Raw genomic sequence first — 13,818 nt, forward strand, 5'->3', positions numbered from 1 at the left:
CGACATTGGGTATTTTGATGATTTTAGCGACATTATTTACCGGAACTATTTAAAATTTGGTATTTAATTTTCGCAATGAATACTACAGCCTATGACAGAAAATTGTGCAGGTCCAAGTCTTCGAATAGCCCCATATAACGGTACACCACCCCCCCCCCCCCCATTTTCCGTATTTTGATAATTTTAGCGACATTATTTACCGGAATTGTTTCAAATTTTGGTATTTGAAGTTCGTAATGATACTACAGCCTAAGACAGAAAATTGTGCAGGTCCACGTCTTTGTATAGCCCCCATATAACGGTACCACCCGATATTCGGTATTTTGATGATTTTAGCTACATTATTCACCGATTTTTTTAAAGTTTCGCATTTAAATATGTCGGTCCATGTCGTCGTATAGCCCCTAATATAACAGCTACATTATGTACTTTTAAGATTTTATTAGAATTTATTAACGGATTTAATCGTTTTTCATAATTACCAAATTCGTTCCAAATGGTACTGGGTATTTCAAATTTCGGCCCGGCCAAACCTAAAGGTAAGGTAGAGCTACCAGCTGATTACAATTTTTTTACAAGTGTCACTGAACAAAATTTTTTCAAAACCAATGATTAGAAGACCCGTCATTGAGGCACCCGTATTTAAGTTATTAACCAGTTTAACCATAAAATTGAAAGATTGAACAGTTTGGATTATATTTTTGAGAGAAAATCCAGGCATTTCATTAATTTTTTCGCGCTTTTAACTCATTTTAAAAATGAGGACAAATATGAAAAATATGAAATCAACTTGTTGCATATAATGAGTCTGACAGGAAGCGGGCATAGCCTCAGAGCTGTATTCCTATAGTTTTACGAAGCTGTTCTACCTCTTTATTATACCTTACCTTTTTATTGTACAATGGCTGCACCTTTCTATGCATCTGCACTTCAAGTCTTTCCCAATTACCCAAGCTTCGTTTGGGGTCACATGTCGTTTACGTTACGTAGTCCACTAATTCACAAAAATTTTTTTCATTATTCTTTGACTTTTCATTCTTATTGATATTCTTTCATTCTCTCGCATTCACAACAAAGAACACATGTTATTCGCCAATGGAAAGGGGGAGGGTGGAGGGTTACCCAACCAAAAATATCCCATGTTTCTTCGACATAAACAAAAAACCTTGAATAAAGCTATTTGAATTGTTGTTGTTGTTTCTCCAATTCTCTTCCATTAGAATCTCATTTGCCGCTTGGCTTGGGGGAAAGTTGTTTGTTTGTCTGTGAAACTTGGAGTTCAAATTGAGAGATCGTTAACCTCTTGCCGCCGGGTCAGTTGGTGCTAAATTATTTCACCATCAAATTTCAGTTCTGTAAAACGAAGAAGTATCCAAACATCAATCAGTCAGCCAGCCAGCTTATGTAAATCTACGTGATATTTCATAATATTGATGGGAATTTGATGATGAAGCTATTTTATTGCAAAGTGAGTAATGTGGTGTTGTAAATCAAGAAGTTTCAGCCAAACTCAGTTGCTGGACGTAGCTTGAAAAGATCAAAACAACCACTTCAGTTCAGTTTTTTTTTCGTTTTGCAGTAATCTCCTCCGTTAGTGGTGTGTGCAGAGTATCCTAACTAAAATAAGACTGATCAACAATCGATGATAGTACGTTTAAGAATCCATATTGCATTGTTAAAATCTTAATCTTATCGCTCTGCTAAAACACTTGCCACTAACTGCCTCACAATTCTGCCCATTTGGTTCTCAATTTTCTCATGAATCCTAAAGATAAACTCGATGAGGGCGACAACGACGACGACTCCAATAAAGAGCAGGCATCAACAACAGTTTATAATTTAAACAGCTCACGCAGCACAACAGCGGACAATGGTAATGAATATCATCGAACAAGTAACCAAACAGTCTACTCCATACCGTTGGCGTCTTCAAGTGACGATTCATCAGTTGTCTCAAATTTCACACCACATCAGCCGTATCAAGAGAGGTAAGAAAGCACAGAGATTTCCATGGAAATCTTTCCACACACTGAGTTGAAGCTTGTTTATTTTTAATGTGGCTCAAAACCTTTCCAAGTTTAGTGGTATTGAAATGCAACAAGTTTGGCTTACGTAACTTTTGTAAATTATTTTTTTAATTGAGTGTCATTTGATGACGGCAAAGTCAATTGAATGTATCACGCGCAGATTTATTGAATATTTGCTTGTCTCGTGTACAGCTCGGCGGTATCTTAACAATAAAAAGAAATGCCGCTTTTAAAACCAAGCAAACAAGAGGAATAAAAATAATTTGTGGAATTGACACACAACTGCACCACTTTCAATTTTAGACCTAGACAAACATGCATTTTAGCATCGTGGCGCTCATTTGTTTTTCTTTTGTTTTATTCTCTGTTGACTGAAATTAAACATTAAACAGTCATAACAATTAACGTTTAACGTGATTAATGTTAGGCCAATACAATGTTGCTTATCACTGGGTAGTATTGGATTGTATCGTTACTTGTAATCGGTCATATTATGAGACCAATACAAGGTCAATTTTGGAAAATGTTTACGAATTGAAACACAATATTTGAGATAATCTACTGTGATTTAAAATTTAGCTAAAATTTTTTGATATGAAATCGAAATCTTTGCACATTTTGTAAAAATATCAAAGTCCAGCAAAGACAGTGGTTAGAGAAGAACCTTAGGCCTGTTACTTGCAAAAATTTTTGTTTTTTATCTTTTTTTTTTGCTGTTATTTATTTATCTATTTTTTAATTGTAAGCCAGTTTACCTGCAGCGATTTTTTCAACCTTTTTTTTTTTTTGTCTGCCTCGTTTTCAGAATTGTCGGTTTTTATTCCCTCCACCATTCTATGGAGGGTATATTAACTTTGTCATTCCGTTTGTAACTCCTCGAAATATTTATAATAGACCATACAAAGTATCTATATTCTGGATTCTAAGACGATCTAGCGATGTCCGTCTGTCTGTTGTAATCACGCCATCTTTCGAACAAATTGAGATAGCAGTTTAAAATTTTGTATACATCATAGTTTACCAATAGGCAGGTTAAGTTCGTAAATGGGCCATGTCGGTCTACGTTTTCGTAGAGCCCCCATATAACGGTACCTCCCGATATTCGGTATTTTCCAGATTTTAGCGACAGTATTTACCGGAATTATTTCAAATTTCTATTTGAAGTTCGTATTGGCAACTACAGCCTATGACAAACATTTTGTATGCAGGCACACGTCTTCGTGTAGCTCCCATATAACGGTAGATCCCAATATTCGGTATTTTGTTTATTTCAGCAACATTATTCACCGGAATCGTTTCAAATTTCATATTGGGAGATCTTGCTTACTACAACCTATGGAAAAATCGTATGCAGGTTCACGCCTTCGTATAGCCCCTATATAATGGTATTTTAATGATTTTAACGACATTTTAAGTTCGTAATGGGTGCTACAGCCTATGACAAAAATGTTGGTATGCAGCCCCCATATGACAGTACCTCCCAATACTCGGTATTTTTATGATTTGTGCGACATTATTCACCGGCATTGTAACAAATTAAGTATTTAAAGTTCGTAATGGGTACTACAGCCTATGACAAAAAAAACGTAGGTTCACGTTTCCGTATATCTCCCATATAACGGCACCTCCCAATATTCGGTATTTTGATGATTTTAGCAAATTTATTCACCGGAGTAGTTTCAAATTACGTATTTAGAGTTCGTAATGGAAACTACAGTCTGTGAGACAAAACTTTTTATGCAGGTCCAGGTCTTCGTATAGGCACCATATATCAGTACCTCCTTATATTCGGTATTTGAACGATTTAAGTACAATACTTACCGGAATTGTTTGAGATGTCGTATTTGAAGTTCGTAATGGATGCTACAGCCTGTGACAGAAAACTGTCTATGCAGGTCAAAGTCTTCGTATAGCTCCGATATAACGGTACCTCCCTATATACGGTATTTTGAAGATGCTACATTATACCCATTTATAATATGGTAATGGCTTATAACAAACAATGTCTATATAGGTCCACGTCGTATGGATCCCAATATAAGGGCTATATTTGGTATTTTTAAGATTTTAACAGCATTTTAAAGGGATTTTATTGTTTGAAAATTTCCAAATTCGTTCCAAATGGTAGAGGGTTTTCAAAGTTCGACCCGGCTGAATTTACTTCTTTTTAACTTCTTTCGTGCTCGAATTGATTTCACGGTGGAATTGAAATAAATTCCAAATAATGATAATCATTTTTTCAAAACATCGACTCGAAGTAATGTTGCCTCTCCTATCTGCGATTAGTTTTTGCAGCGAACTCCTGGATAAGATAGCTAATAGCTATAAATTAATTGAATATTTTGGAAAATTTTAGCCTTCAAAATAGTGATGGTCTTAACGTTTTGAAAAGGATGGAGAGGGAGTTCCTATACATCATTCAGTTCAATACAGACTTAACTCACTTGAGAAAGTGTCTATTAATATGTAATAATATGGAACTATTGACATAGAGGTGTGTCTTACGTAAATCGCCAACACATATGTGTTTGGAAGTCAATAGCGGATTTCTATCCAAATTGCGCAGACTATTCTACGTCTTGTTGCAGCGGATAATGGACATATGCCATAGTTAGCCATATCAAATCATCTTGTCAACAGGTCTGATGGTCACTAATCGCCAGATTTTATAATTCTTAACGCTTCACTTTCTTGAACTACTGAAATTTACCAGAAGTCAACTATCGGTCTTAGTAGTATTCCTATTGACACTATCATCGAAGGGAAGAGGCTTGAAATACATAAGAGGTTTTCTGGCATAAGTCAATTTCGGAGCATAAAAATCACAAAAAAATCGTGTCGATGACTTTTCAACTTAACTAACAAAATTGAGGTATTAAGAATAAAAAGCACTGCAAATGCTAACAAAAGTTTAATCTTGCGACTCCCAACTTTTCCTCTGTTCTTATATGTCGGTACCGCAATTTTTTATTTTTTATATTATGATTCAGATTAAGTTAGAATCGATATCAACATGTCTGGCATATAAATAGAAACATACTATATTTTAGTCGCAACAATAACAATTGTTTACAATCAAAAATGGTGTTATTATTTTTTTTAAAAAATATTGCATGTGTGGGTCAATAAACTTTAAATAAGCTTATGATTGTCAAAATTGCCTGAAAACATTTCGAATTTTTAGTTGCTATGCAATTTTAATGCACCAATATTTCTTTAAAACAAGAGAAAATATCACCTTATTTTTTTGCGTGATGTGAAGAAAACCCTTATAAATATAAGTATCAGGATTCAATATTCGAACGAGTTTCATAATCTGCAAATGCCAATGAAGTCGGTAGAAAAATGCTGTTAAAGTCTACAAATTATCATTTATTGAGCGGTACCGGCGGCAAAATGGCATACATAGGCAATGTTATTTCACATGATATGACCTACATCCAACTGGCGTTTGAGGAAGGATCTACACTATTTTAAAAATGAGGTTCAATGTTCGAATGGTCCAATCTGCATATGTAAATGGAGTCGGTAGAAAAATTATATTTAATTGTATTAATTGAGTTGTACAGGGGGCTATATAGGACATAGACTATGTTACTTCACATGAGGTAAAGACCATAAAAAAATATGACCTATACCCTACTAGTGTGTCAGGAAGGTCCTACACGATTTTGAATGGTAAGTGTAATGCTATAAAAGAGAGCCTGTAGATCAAGAAGCCTATCAGGTCTGAGTGGTATTCATACAGATGCAGTCAGAGATAAGATTAACACCTATAGAATAAAGGTCGTCCCTACCAAACCTACCGTGATGTGAAGAAACCCCTTATAATTATAAGTATCAGGATCCAATATACGAACGAGTTTCATAATCTGCAAATGCCAATGAAGTCGATAGAAAAATGGTGTTAAAGTCTACAAATTGTCATTAATTGAGCGGTACGAAGGGCTATCTGACCTATATAGACAATGTTACTTCTACATGAGGTAGAGACCATAAGAAAATATGACCTACATCCAGGAAGGGAGGACCATTGCTACAAAAGAGAGCCTCTAGATCAAGAAGCCCATCAGGCAGGTCTGAGTGGTATTTATACTGATGCAGTTGCAGATGCCATTAACACCTATAGTATGAATGTCATCCTCGGAGTCCACTACCAATCCATTGAAGCTGAAATACGTCGGCTGCATGCGTCACATGCCCGCACACCTACCCTACTCACTCCAGAAGATTTTTAGTTACAGCCTGTGAAGGTAGTTGAATTCATTAACTTAGATTCAGAGCCAGTTTAGCAGAAAGGAACAACAACAACTACTACCTCTGTCAAGACTTAAACAGTCGAAAATTTACCATTTTTCAAATGCTCTTCGGTGTGCGTCTTTATGCGCAGATATTTTTCAACTTTCCCAAAGATCTTGTATTCTTTCTCTTCTCTATTTAGGATGACTGAAGTATTTGTCTAAAAGTAAACCCAACGAAACCTTACTATTAGAGGCAACTTTTAATCAATTACCTGAAGCGAGTTTAGATAGGCGTGAAATATATTCCACAGTGGATTTCAGTTCTTTTGAAAGTGATACATCTGGTTTGTCGGTTCAGTATATGTATGTCGTCACAAGGTGTGATTTTAATTCTAACCTTTTTGTCTCCAGTGATTGTTGGAGGGGAATGGTTTGTCTGTTACACACCACAGTAAATCTTCGCTGTACACATAATTCCTACATAATAACATAATTCCTCGTCGCTCTCTCACAGGAATTAGAAAATACGTCTGGCTAGATTTCCAAAGAATTGACACTTGGTTATTTAAAAAATATAAAAAATTTCAATTTTTCGCCACTACTTAAAACAATTTGGTGTGGAATCAACAACACAACAACGTCAACAAATTTCCCCTAATGAGGCTTAATTATCCATTCACAACAACGAAACCAATTACATTGCATATCATTTGAGTCGTTTTATGACCTGCATAAATAATTTGTTCTCATTAGTTGAATAGTGGCAGTTTAAGCTGAAGACAAGAAATTGGTGGAGTTAGTTCGATAACCATTCTATTAGTTCTTAAATTCGCTTTTTTTTAACGTGGTTTATGTTATGGAGCATGTTAGTTGCAAAAGGTGTGTCAAACTGATCAATTTCGCATTAAGAGCTAACATTAACAACAATACGAAGACGACATATACTCTTCAAAATACATGTATGGATCTGATGTTTATCCATTAAGGTTGGACAATTAAATCTCAATACCAAAAAAAAAAAAAACGTAGGAAAAAAAAAACGACAACCTATTTATAGTTCCCCGCATGATTTCTTTCATAAAGTTGTATATATGTATATAGCCATGTCATAACAATTAGCGAATGGAATTGTTGCAGTGATAAGCAATATACCAGAGCAACAATAAAATGTCTGCCAAATGTCTCACCGCCAAAACAATTAATGATAATGTTTCAGGTACATTTCTGGTGCAAATGGAAACACATAATCACCATTCATATCACTGCAATTTGGGTAACTAATCTATTTCTTCTGATGTTAAGCTGCTGGAAATAATTGCTGAAAGTGATTCTCGATCGCCAATATTATGATCATATTTTCCAGCGCTAAAGCTTTGCCATTAAAAAGGCACTACATGGGAAAAGAGTATGGGTTAGTGATCCAATTTGAACGTAAAAGAAAATTTTCCTTTAAAAAAACAAGGAACAAGGTGCTAGGGATTAGAGAGACTTAAAAATGTTTACCTTAAATATTTAATAGCTCATTAATTTTATCGTTTGGCTCAGATCCGTGTGTAGCCAATTTACCAACTCCTTCATCACCAATTATATTGCAATATTGCGGTCTGGAACACAGAAAAGCTTGACATATACCCAAATAATAAAGTAAACGATCAATTTTAAAACAAAATAAGTTAAAAAGTATCAATCCGACATATGTATACCGTCAGCCAATATTCGATTATTTAAATATATTTTGACTTTTGTTATCATTATTCAAATTGTTGACCCTCTATGGAGTAGATTCCGAAAGAATGGGCCAATATTGTCCAATTCGTATCGGATCTAAATAAATACGATATAAATATTGTGACGTGCCATGTTTAGACTACATTGGCTACTTCCTTCACTTTATATGTGCGATATGTGATCATTTTTAGAAAATGCTGAAATGTCCGTGAGGTACCACATATAGTCGGCCGAAGTATTCCATTTTCATACTTCATCTAATACAGACACAAATATTGGTATGAGCAAAATAACAAGAAAAATTTTTATCCAATTGTATGCGGAATCATAAATTCCACATTCGCCTTGGGTTTCTGGTTTGGGAGAAATATTTAGATATAGCAAGTTGTGAAGAATCGCTGAATTGTTTCGCAAGTTATGACAGATAAAAATATTGAAAATTGTGACTCTTTGTGGGAGAAATACCAGAAGGGGCTCGCAGATATATATCATATTCACAACAGATCTTGTGTTAGCAAAAATGTTTGTATGTGTGAAGTTTGAAGAGAGGTGGATTCCTTATATCGCTCCCTTTGAGCGTTTTGTTTTTTAAAATCTTGAGCCCTATGTGAAGGAGATACCTGAATAAATTATCCGATCTCCACAATCTGTATAACAAATCTTGTGTTGATTGAAATATTGGGATGTACCAAATCTGAATGGCATCGGATGCTAATTTTGCATTTTCTGAGCTTCATGGATATTCAAAATTTTGACCCTTTGCCAGAAGGAGTTGACCGATATATCCCATCTTCACAGCATATCATGTGTTAGTAGAAATAATGGGATGTGTGAAATATGAAGGAAACCAGATGCTTATTTCGGATATTATAATCGTTTTTGGTTATTCAAAACTTTGACCCTTTGGGGAGGAGGTGCCAGAAGAAATGCTCCGATCTCTACCACCTTCATAACAGATCTTGTGCTGATAGAAATATTGAGATGTACCAAGTCTGAACAGAATTGAATGTTAATTTCGCGTTTTAAGAGTTTAGTGGATATTCCAAATGTTGACCTTTCGTGGGGGAGGTGCCAGAAGAAATGATCCGATCACTATCATCATTATAACAGATCTTGTATTGATTAAAATAATTAGATGTACCAAATCTAAATGGCATCGGATGCTAATATTGCGTTTTATGAGTTTCAAGGGTATTCCGAACTTTTACCCTTTGGGGGGGGGGGGGGGAAGTAATGCTCCAATCTCTACCATCTCTATAACATATCTTGAGTTGATTAAAATATTGAGATGTACCAAACCTGAATGGCATGGCGCGTTTTAAGAGCTTAATGGATATTCACAATTTTGACCCTTTGTGGGGGAGGTACTAGAAGGAGTGGACTGATACATTCCATTTTTACACCAGACTTCGGGTTAGTAAAAATATTGTGATGTGTGTAATTTGAAGACAACCGAACTCGTACATCACATTTTATCAGAGTTATAATTATTCAAAATTTTAACCCCTATGTGGGGGAGGTACTTGATGGAGTGCACCAATATTGTCCATTTTAGCACCTGACCTAGCACTGATGCAAACATTAGGATTTGCAAAGTTTGGGCAAATTTGGATAAGCCTTTCTCTTTCTGTGCAGTAAAATATTTTCTTTGAAAAGTTCGACCTTTTGTGGGGGAGGTACCAGAAGGAGTGGACCGATATTGTCCATCTCCAAACTCGTTCTAAGTTTGATAATAATATTACGATGTACCAAGTTTGGATCGGATACTCCCTTCGAGAGTTTTCGTGCGGACCATCCAGCCAGACGGACGGCGGACATCGCTAAATCGACTCCAAATGTCCGGATTTAATCCTAACAGACCTAGGTTCTGAAACCTGAAATGATATATACTCTCTCCAGCCATATGGCTGAGGTTATAGTTATCCATAAGTAATCTTCTTACCTCTCAAACATCCGTAGGCTAGTGTAAAAACTAAAATCTTTTTGTCACCATAGATAATTTTTCCTCTCATTAGGGCTCATAAAGCATCATATCAAATGCTAACCACAATCTCTCTAACAAAGCTATAAGCGTTACAAACTATGCCCAAATCTTATCTAAACATATGATTTACTTTGTTTATTGTTACAAAGTCAAATAACTTGCTGCCGTCGTCAGTAAATAATACTTCAGTCTCAAGTCTAATCTCAATGAGAACATTACGATCTATATTCACATTCCGCAATCATGCGAATTACGAGTAAATATTTAATATTTATTATAAATTAAATAAATTATTATTAATTCACATTGTGTGTATGTGTATGTGTTTATTTCTAGGCCATTGGAACCATCGGAGGAGAGTTCACTGTTGCAGCGACGAGATAAGCCCAGAGCTAGTACAAAGATGAAAATAATATTGGGCCTAGGCAAATTCTTCGAAAATCGAAGTGTCATTGTCGATATATTGGCCATATTCTTCGGAATTGGAACCTGGATTGGCATAAATGGTACATTTATACAACTGCCGTTGTTGGTGGAGGTGGCACCGGAGGGTTGGAGTTTACCTTCCTATTTAAGTGTCATGGTACAAATTGGTAATCTCGGCCCTCTAACCTATACGCTAATACAAAAGTTTTGCAAACGAAATGATGCTCCCATGATTTATATCCTATTGGCCACCGGCACTTTATCGGCAATTTTAACGGCATTTTTCTATGACAAAACTGCAGTGGTGTTTGGCGGACAACACAGTGTGGCTTTGTTTGCATTGACGATATTCACAGCCTTTACAGCGTGTACCAGTTCAGTGTTATTTATGCCCTATATGGGAAGATTTCGGGAAATCTATTTAATCACCTATTTTGTGGGAGAAGGCCTTAGTGGTCTGTTGCCCAGTGTGGTGGCTTTGATACAGGGTATTGGTGGTTCGGCGGAATGTAGGCTAGTCAACACAACTGAGACTGGAGAGCCAGTTTATGAAAAATATGTTCCCCCTCCACGTTTTGGTACGGAAGATTTCTTTATCTTTGTCTTCGTCATGATGTTGCTGAGTTGTGCCGGATTTACATTGCTTGATCGTTTGAAATTGTCGCGAACACAATATGCTGCGGTAAAAGTGGGTCAAGGTAATGATTATGTCTACTCAAGAGACACGAAAACATCGCCCACAACACTCGAAGCCAATGGCAATAAATCTACAGTCAGCGAGATGGATGATAACCAAAATAAAATTGTTGATGAAATGGCACCTGAAATATCATCACGGGTCTATGTGTTCCTGCTACTGCTAATCGGCACTGTAAGCTTCTTTGCCAATGGTGTATTTAACAGCATACAATCATATTCCTGTTTGCCGTATGGTGGTCAAGCCTATCATCTGTCGGCTACTCTAAGTGTGATAGCAAATCCATTGGCCTGTTTCCTGGCCATATTCTTGCCACATACCTCCCTGCGTAGTATTTTAAGCCTCACTGGTGTGGCCAGTTTGCTAGCGGCCTATGTATTTGTCACAGCAGCCATGAGTCCATATCCACCATTGCATGGTACCACAGCTGGATCAGTTTTAGTGGTGAGTAAATCCTCATTCCTTATATATCGATTATCCCCAAATAAATCTTTACTTGTTTTTACAGATCATAACGTGGACATTGCTAATAGGATTGGTCAGTTACATCAAATTGAGTATAACAACTGTTATGCGTGCCCAGGGTGGTAAATCCCTGGTCTGGACTGGAGCTTTAACGCAGCTGGGTTCTCTCATTGGTTCCATACTTATATTTATTATAGTCAATTATACAAATAGTTTTACAGCAGCCTATGAAGAGTGTTAGAAAGACAATATAATATTTTGTAAGGTTAACTAAATATTATTATCATTATTTTTATACGTACTTAGATTCTGGCTAGTGTTTACAACAATCATATGATATTAAAAGAAAATTGGAATAATTCAAAATGTAAAACTCTGGTTTAACAGAAGCCATAAACAGAACACTATCATGAAAGTTTAATTTTTTTATGAAGAGGGGAGAGGAATAAGCTCCCATAAAAAATTAGTTTCTTTTATAGAAAAGTCATCTCTGTGTATCTTCAGAGTTAAGTGTGATATGTGGAACAAATTGTATACAGCGTTTTATTTTCAAAATCAGCAGCATGCATCAGTATTTACACTGAGCTATAAATTATTTTATTTTTTTTGTTACATTGTTATTTAAAAATTGTAGTATTATTTAATTGGCGTTATTTGGAAAGAATAATTATGTGTTAAAAAGATTCAAATAAATTGTTTTATTATAAGGAAAATTCAAAAGTCGGGTACCCTACACCACTATGCATATTTAGTAGAGCTCCCGTAACAAAAGAATTTATTTCAAGTAGATCATACCACCTATCAACATTTGGCTTTAGAGCAGTTATAGTTTGCCATAGAGAGCATGATATCACTTGGAAAAGGATTATATTAAAAAATATATGTATCGGAGCCAAGTTGCAGAAAATGTAAACGTACGTCCCGAAATTTATTCCATTTGGACTGATATAAGCCGAGCTTTATACGATATCTGGTAGCAAATATCATTGTTATCGAATACATATTACGAATTTGAGAGACTTAAATCCCCAAATCGGATGAAACATATATATGGGGGCTACAGCTATTTCTGAACCGATTTTCTCCGAATTCGATTTACTTGCTTCTAGTCTGAATTCGTTCGGGTGTACTAACATTCAGGACTTTTTGACTGATATTAACCATTGTTTGTACAATGAACCTGAAATCGTATTAGAAATATATGTATATGGGACCTATATACAAATCTGAACCGATATTGATAAAATTTGGCAGAGGTATTTCTAGGCTACATCTGATAACTGGTATTAAATATCATTGCTGACGAATGCATATAACGAATGTGAGGGATTTAAACACCAAATCGGATTAAACATATATATGGGAGCTATAGCTATATCTGAACCGATTTTTCTCCGAACTCGATGTACATTTGGTGCACAATTAACAGGAAATCAGTTGAGGATATATATGGGAGCTATATCCAAATCTGAAGCGATCTTGAAAAAAATTGATTCACTTATTTCAGAGCTGTATCTGATATCTGGTACCAAAGATCATTCTTTTGGAGTGCCTATTACGCATGTGAAGGACTTCGGATTTAAAGTTGGATGAAACATATATATATCAACTGATTTTCTCCAAATTTTATTTACTTTCTTCTAGACTGAATTCGGTGGGATGTACCAAAATACAGGTCATTTGGACTTATATTAGCCATTTGGTGCACAATTAACTCGAAATCGGTTGAAGATATATGGGTGCTATATCTAAATCTGATCCAATTTCAATAGGGTTCGTCCTTGGGCCAAGCACATATTTTTTGCAAAATTTCATTTCAATCGGATAATAAATGCGACCTGCATTCTGTTCACATAAATACATGGACGAACGGACGGACTGACATGCATAAATCGACTCAGGAAGTGATTCTATGAAGATCCCCAAAAGTAAGTATCTCGGTTCCTTCTCCATGTTACAAACAAATGCACAAAGACATAATACCCTTACCACTATGTGGTGTAGAGTATAAATAGAATGAGAGCCCAAGGGCGATTATATGTTGGAATTCAAACGAATGTGGTTGATTTAAATCCCCGTCGGCTCTGCAAAGATGGATTATATGATCCAACGGTACTACATAGCCTGATTAAATTAAGACTATTCTCAGGTTCAAGAATCTCCACAACTGTTAATTACCCACTATATTAGCAGGTTTTTTATATCCACACCATCGAATGTCACAGCATGCATATCGGATCCAAACGAATA

At 35.7% G+C, this 13,818-nt stretch overlaps 1 protein-coding gene across 3 annotated transcripts; it reads left to right on the forward strand.

Annotated features, from left to right (window-relative positions):
- The first annotated feature begins 1,058 nt into the window (after positions 1–1,058).
- Positions 1,059–12,245, forward strand: LOC101901351 (solute carrier family 52, riboflavin transporter, member 3-A). Of its 3 annotated transcripts, XM_005179275.4 has the most exons (4): positions 1,059–1,468; positions 1,580–1,988; positions 10,317–11,547; positions 11,612–12,244. In XM_005179275.4, exons 2-4 carry the CDS (start codon positions 1,759–1,761, stop codon positions 11,807–11,809), a joined length of 1,659 nt encoding a protein of 552 aa, XP_005179332.1. In that variant the 5' UTR covers positions 1,059–1,468; positions 1,580–1,758; the 3' UTR covers positions 11,810–12,244. The 3 variants fall into 3 exon arrangements, with proteins under 3 accessions (XP_005179332.1, XP_058974393.1, XP_005179334.1); XM_059118410.1 differs by lacking the exon at positions 1,580–1,988; XM_005179277.4 differs by lacking the exons at positions 1,059–1,468; positions 1,580–1,988 and adding an exon at positions 10,105–10,236 and having other exon boundaries at positions 11,612–12,245.
- The last annotated feature ends 1,573 nt before the right edge of the window (positions 12,246–13,818 follow it).

This window comes from Musca domestica, unplaced genomic scaffold (genome assembly GCF_030504385.1).
Source record: "Musca domestica strain aabys unplaced genomic scaffold, Musca_domestica.polishedcontigs.V.1.1 1, whole genome shotgun sequence".
NCBI classification, from domain to species: domain Eukaryota; kingdom Metazoa; phylum Arthropoda; class Insecta; order Diptera; family Muscidae; genus Musca; species Musca domestica.

Excerpts from the sequence above, each read along its gene's own strand:
- LOC101901351 (XM_005179275.4), top strand. The coding sequence starts at position 1,759 with ATGAATCCTAAAGATAAACTCGATGAGGGCGACAACGACGACGACTCC. Across the intron at positions 1,989-10,316 it reads CATCAGCCGTATCAAGAGAG|GCCATTGGAACCATCGGAGG; the intron begins GTAAGAAAGCAC and ends GTTTATTTCTAG. Across the intron at positions 11,548-11,611 it reads CAGCTGGATCAGTTTTAGTG|ATCATAACGTGGACATTGCT; the intron begins GTGAGTAAATCC and ends TTGTTTTTACAG.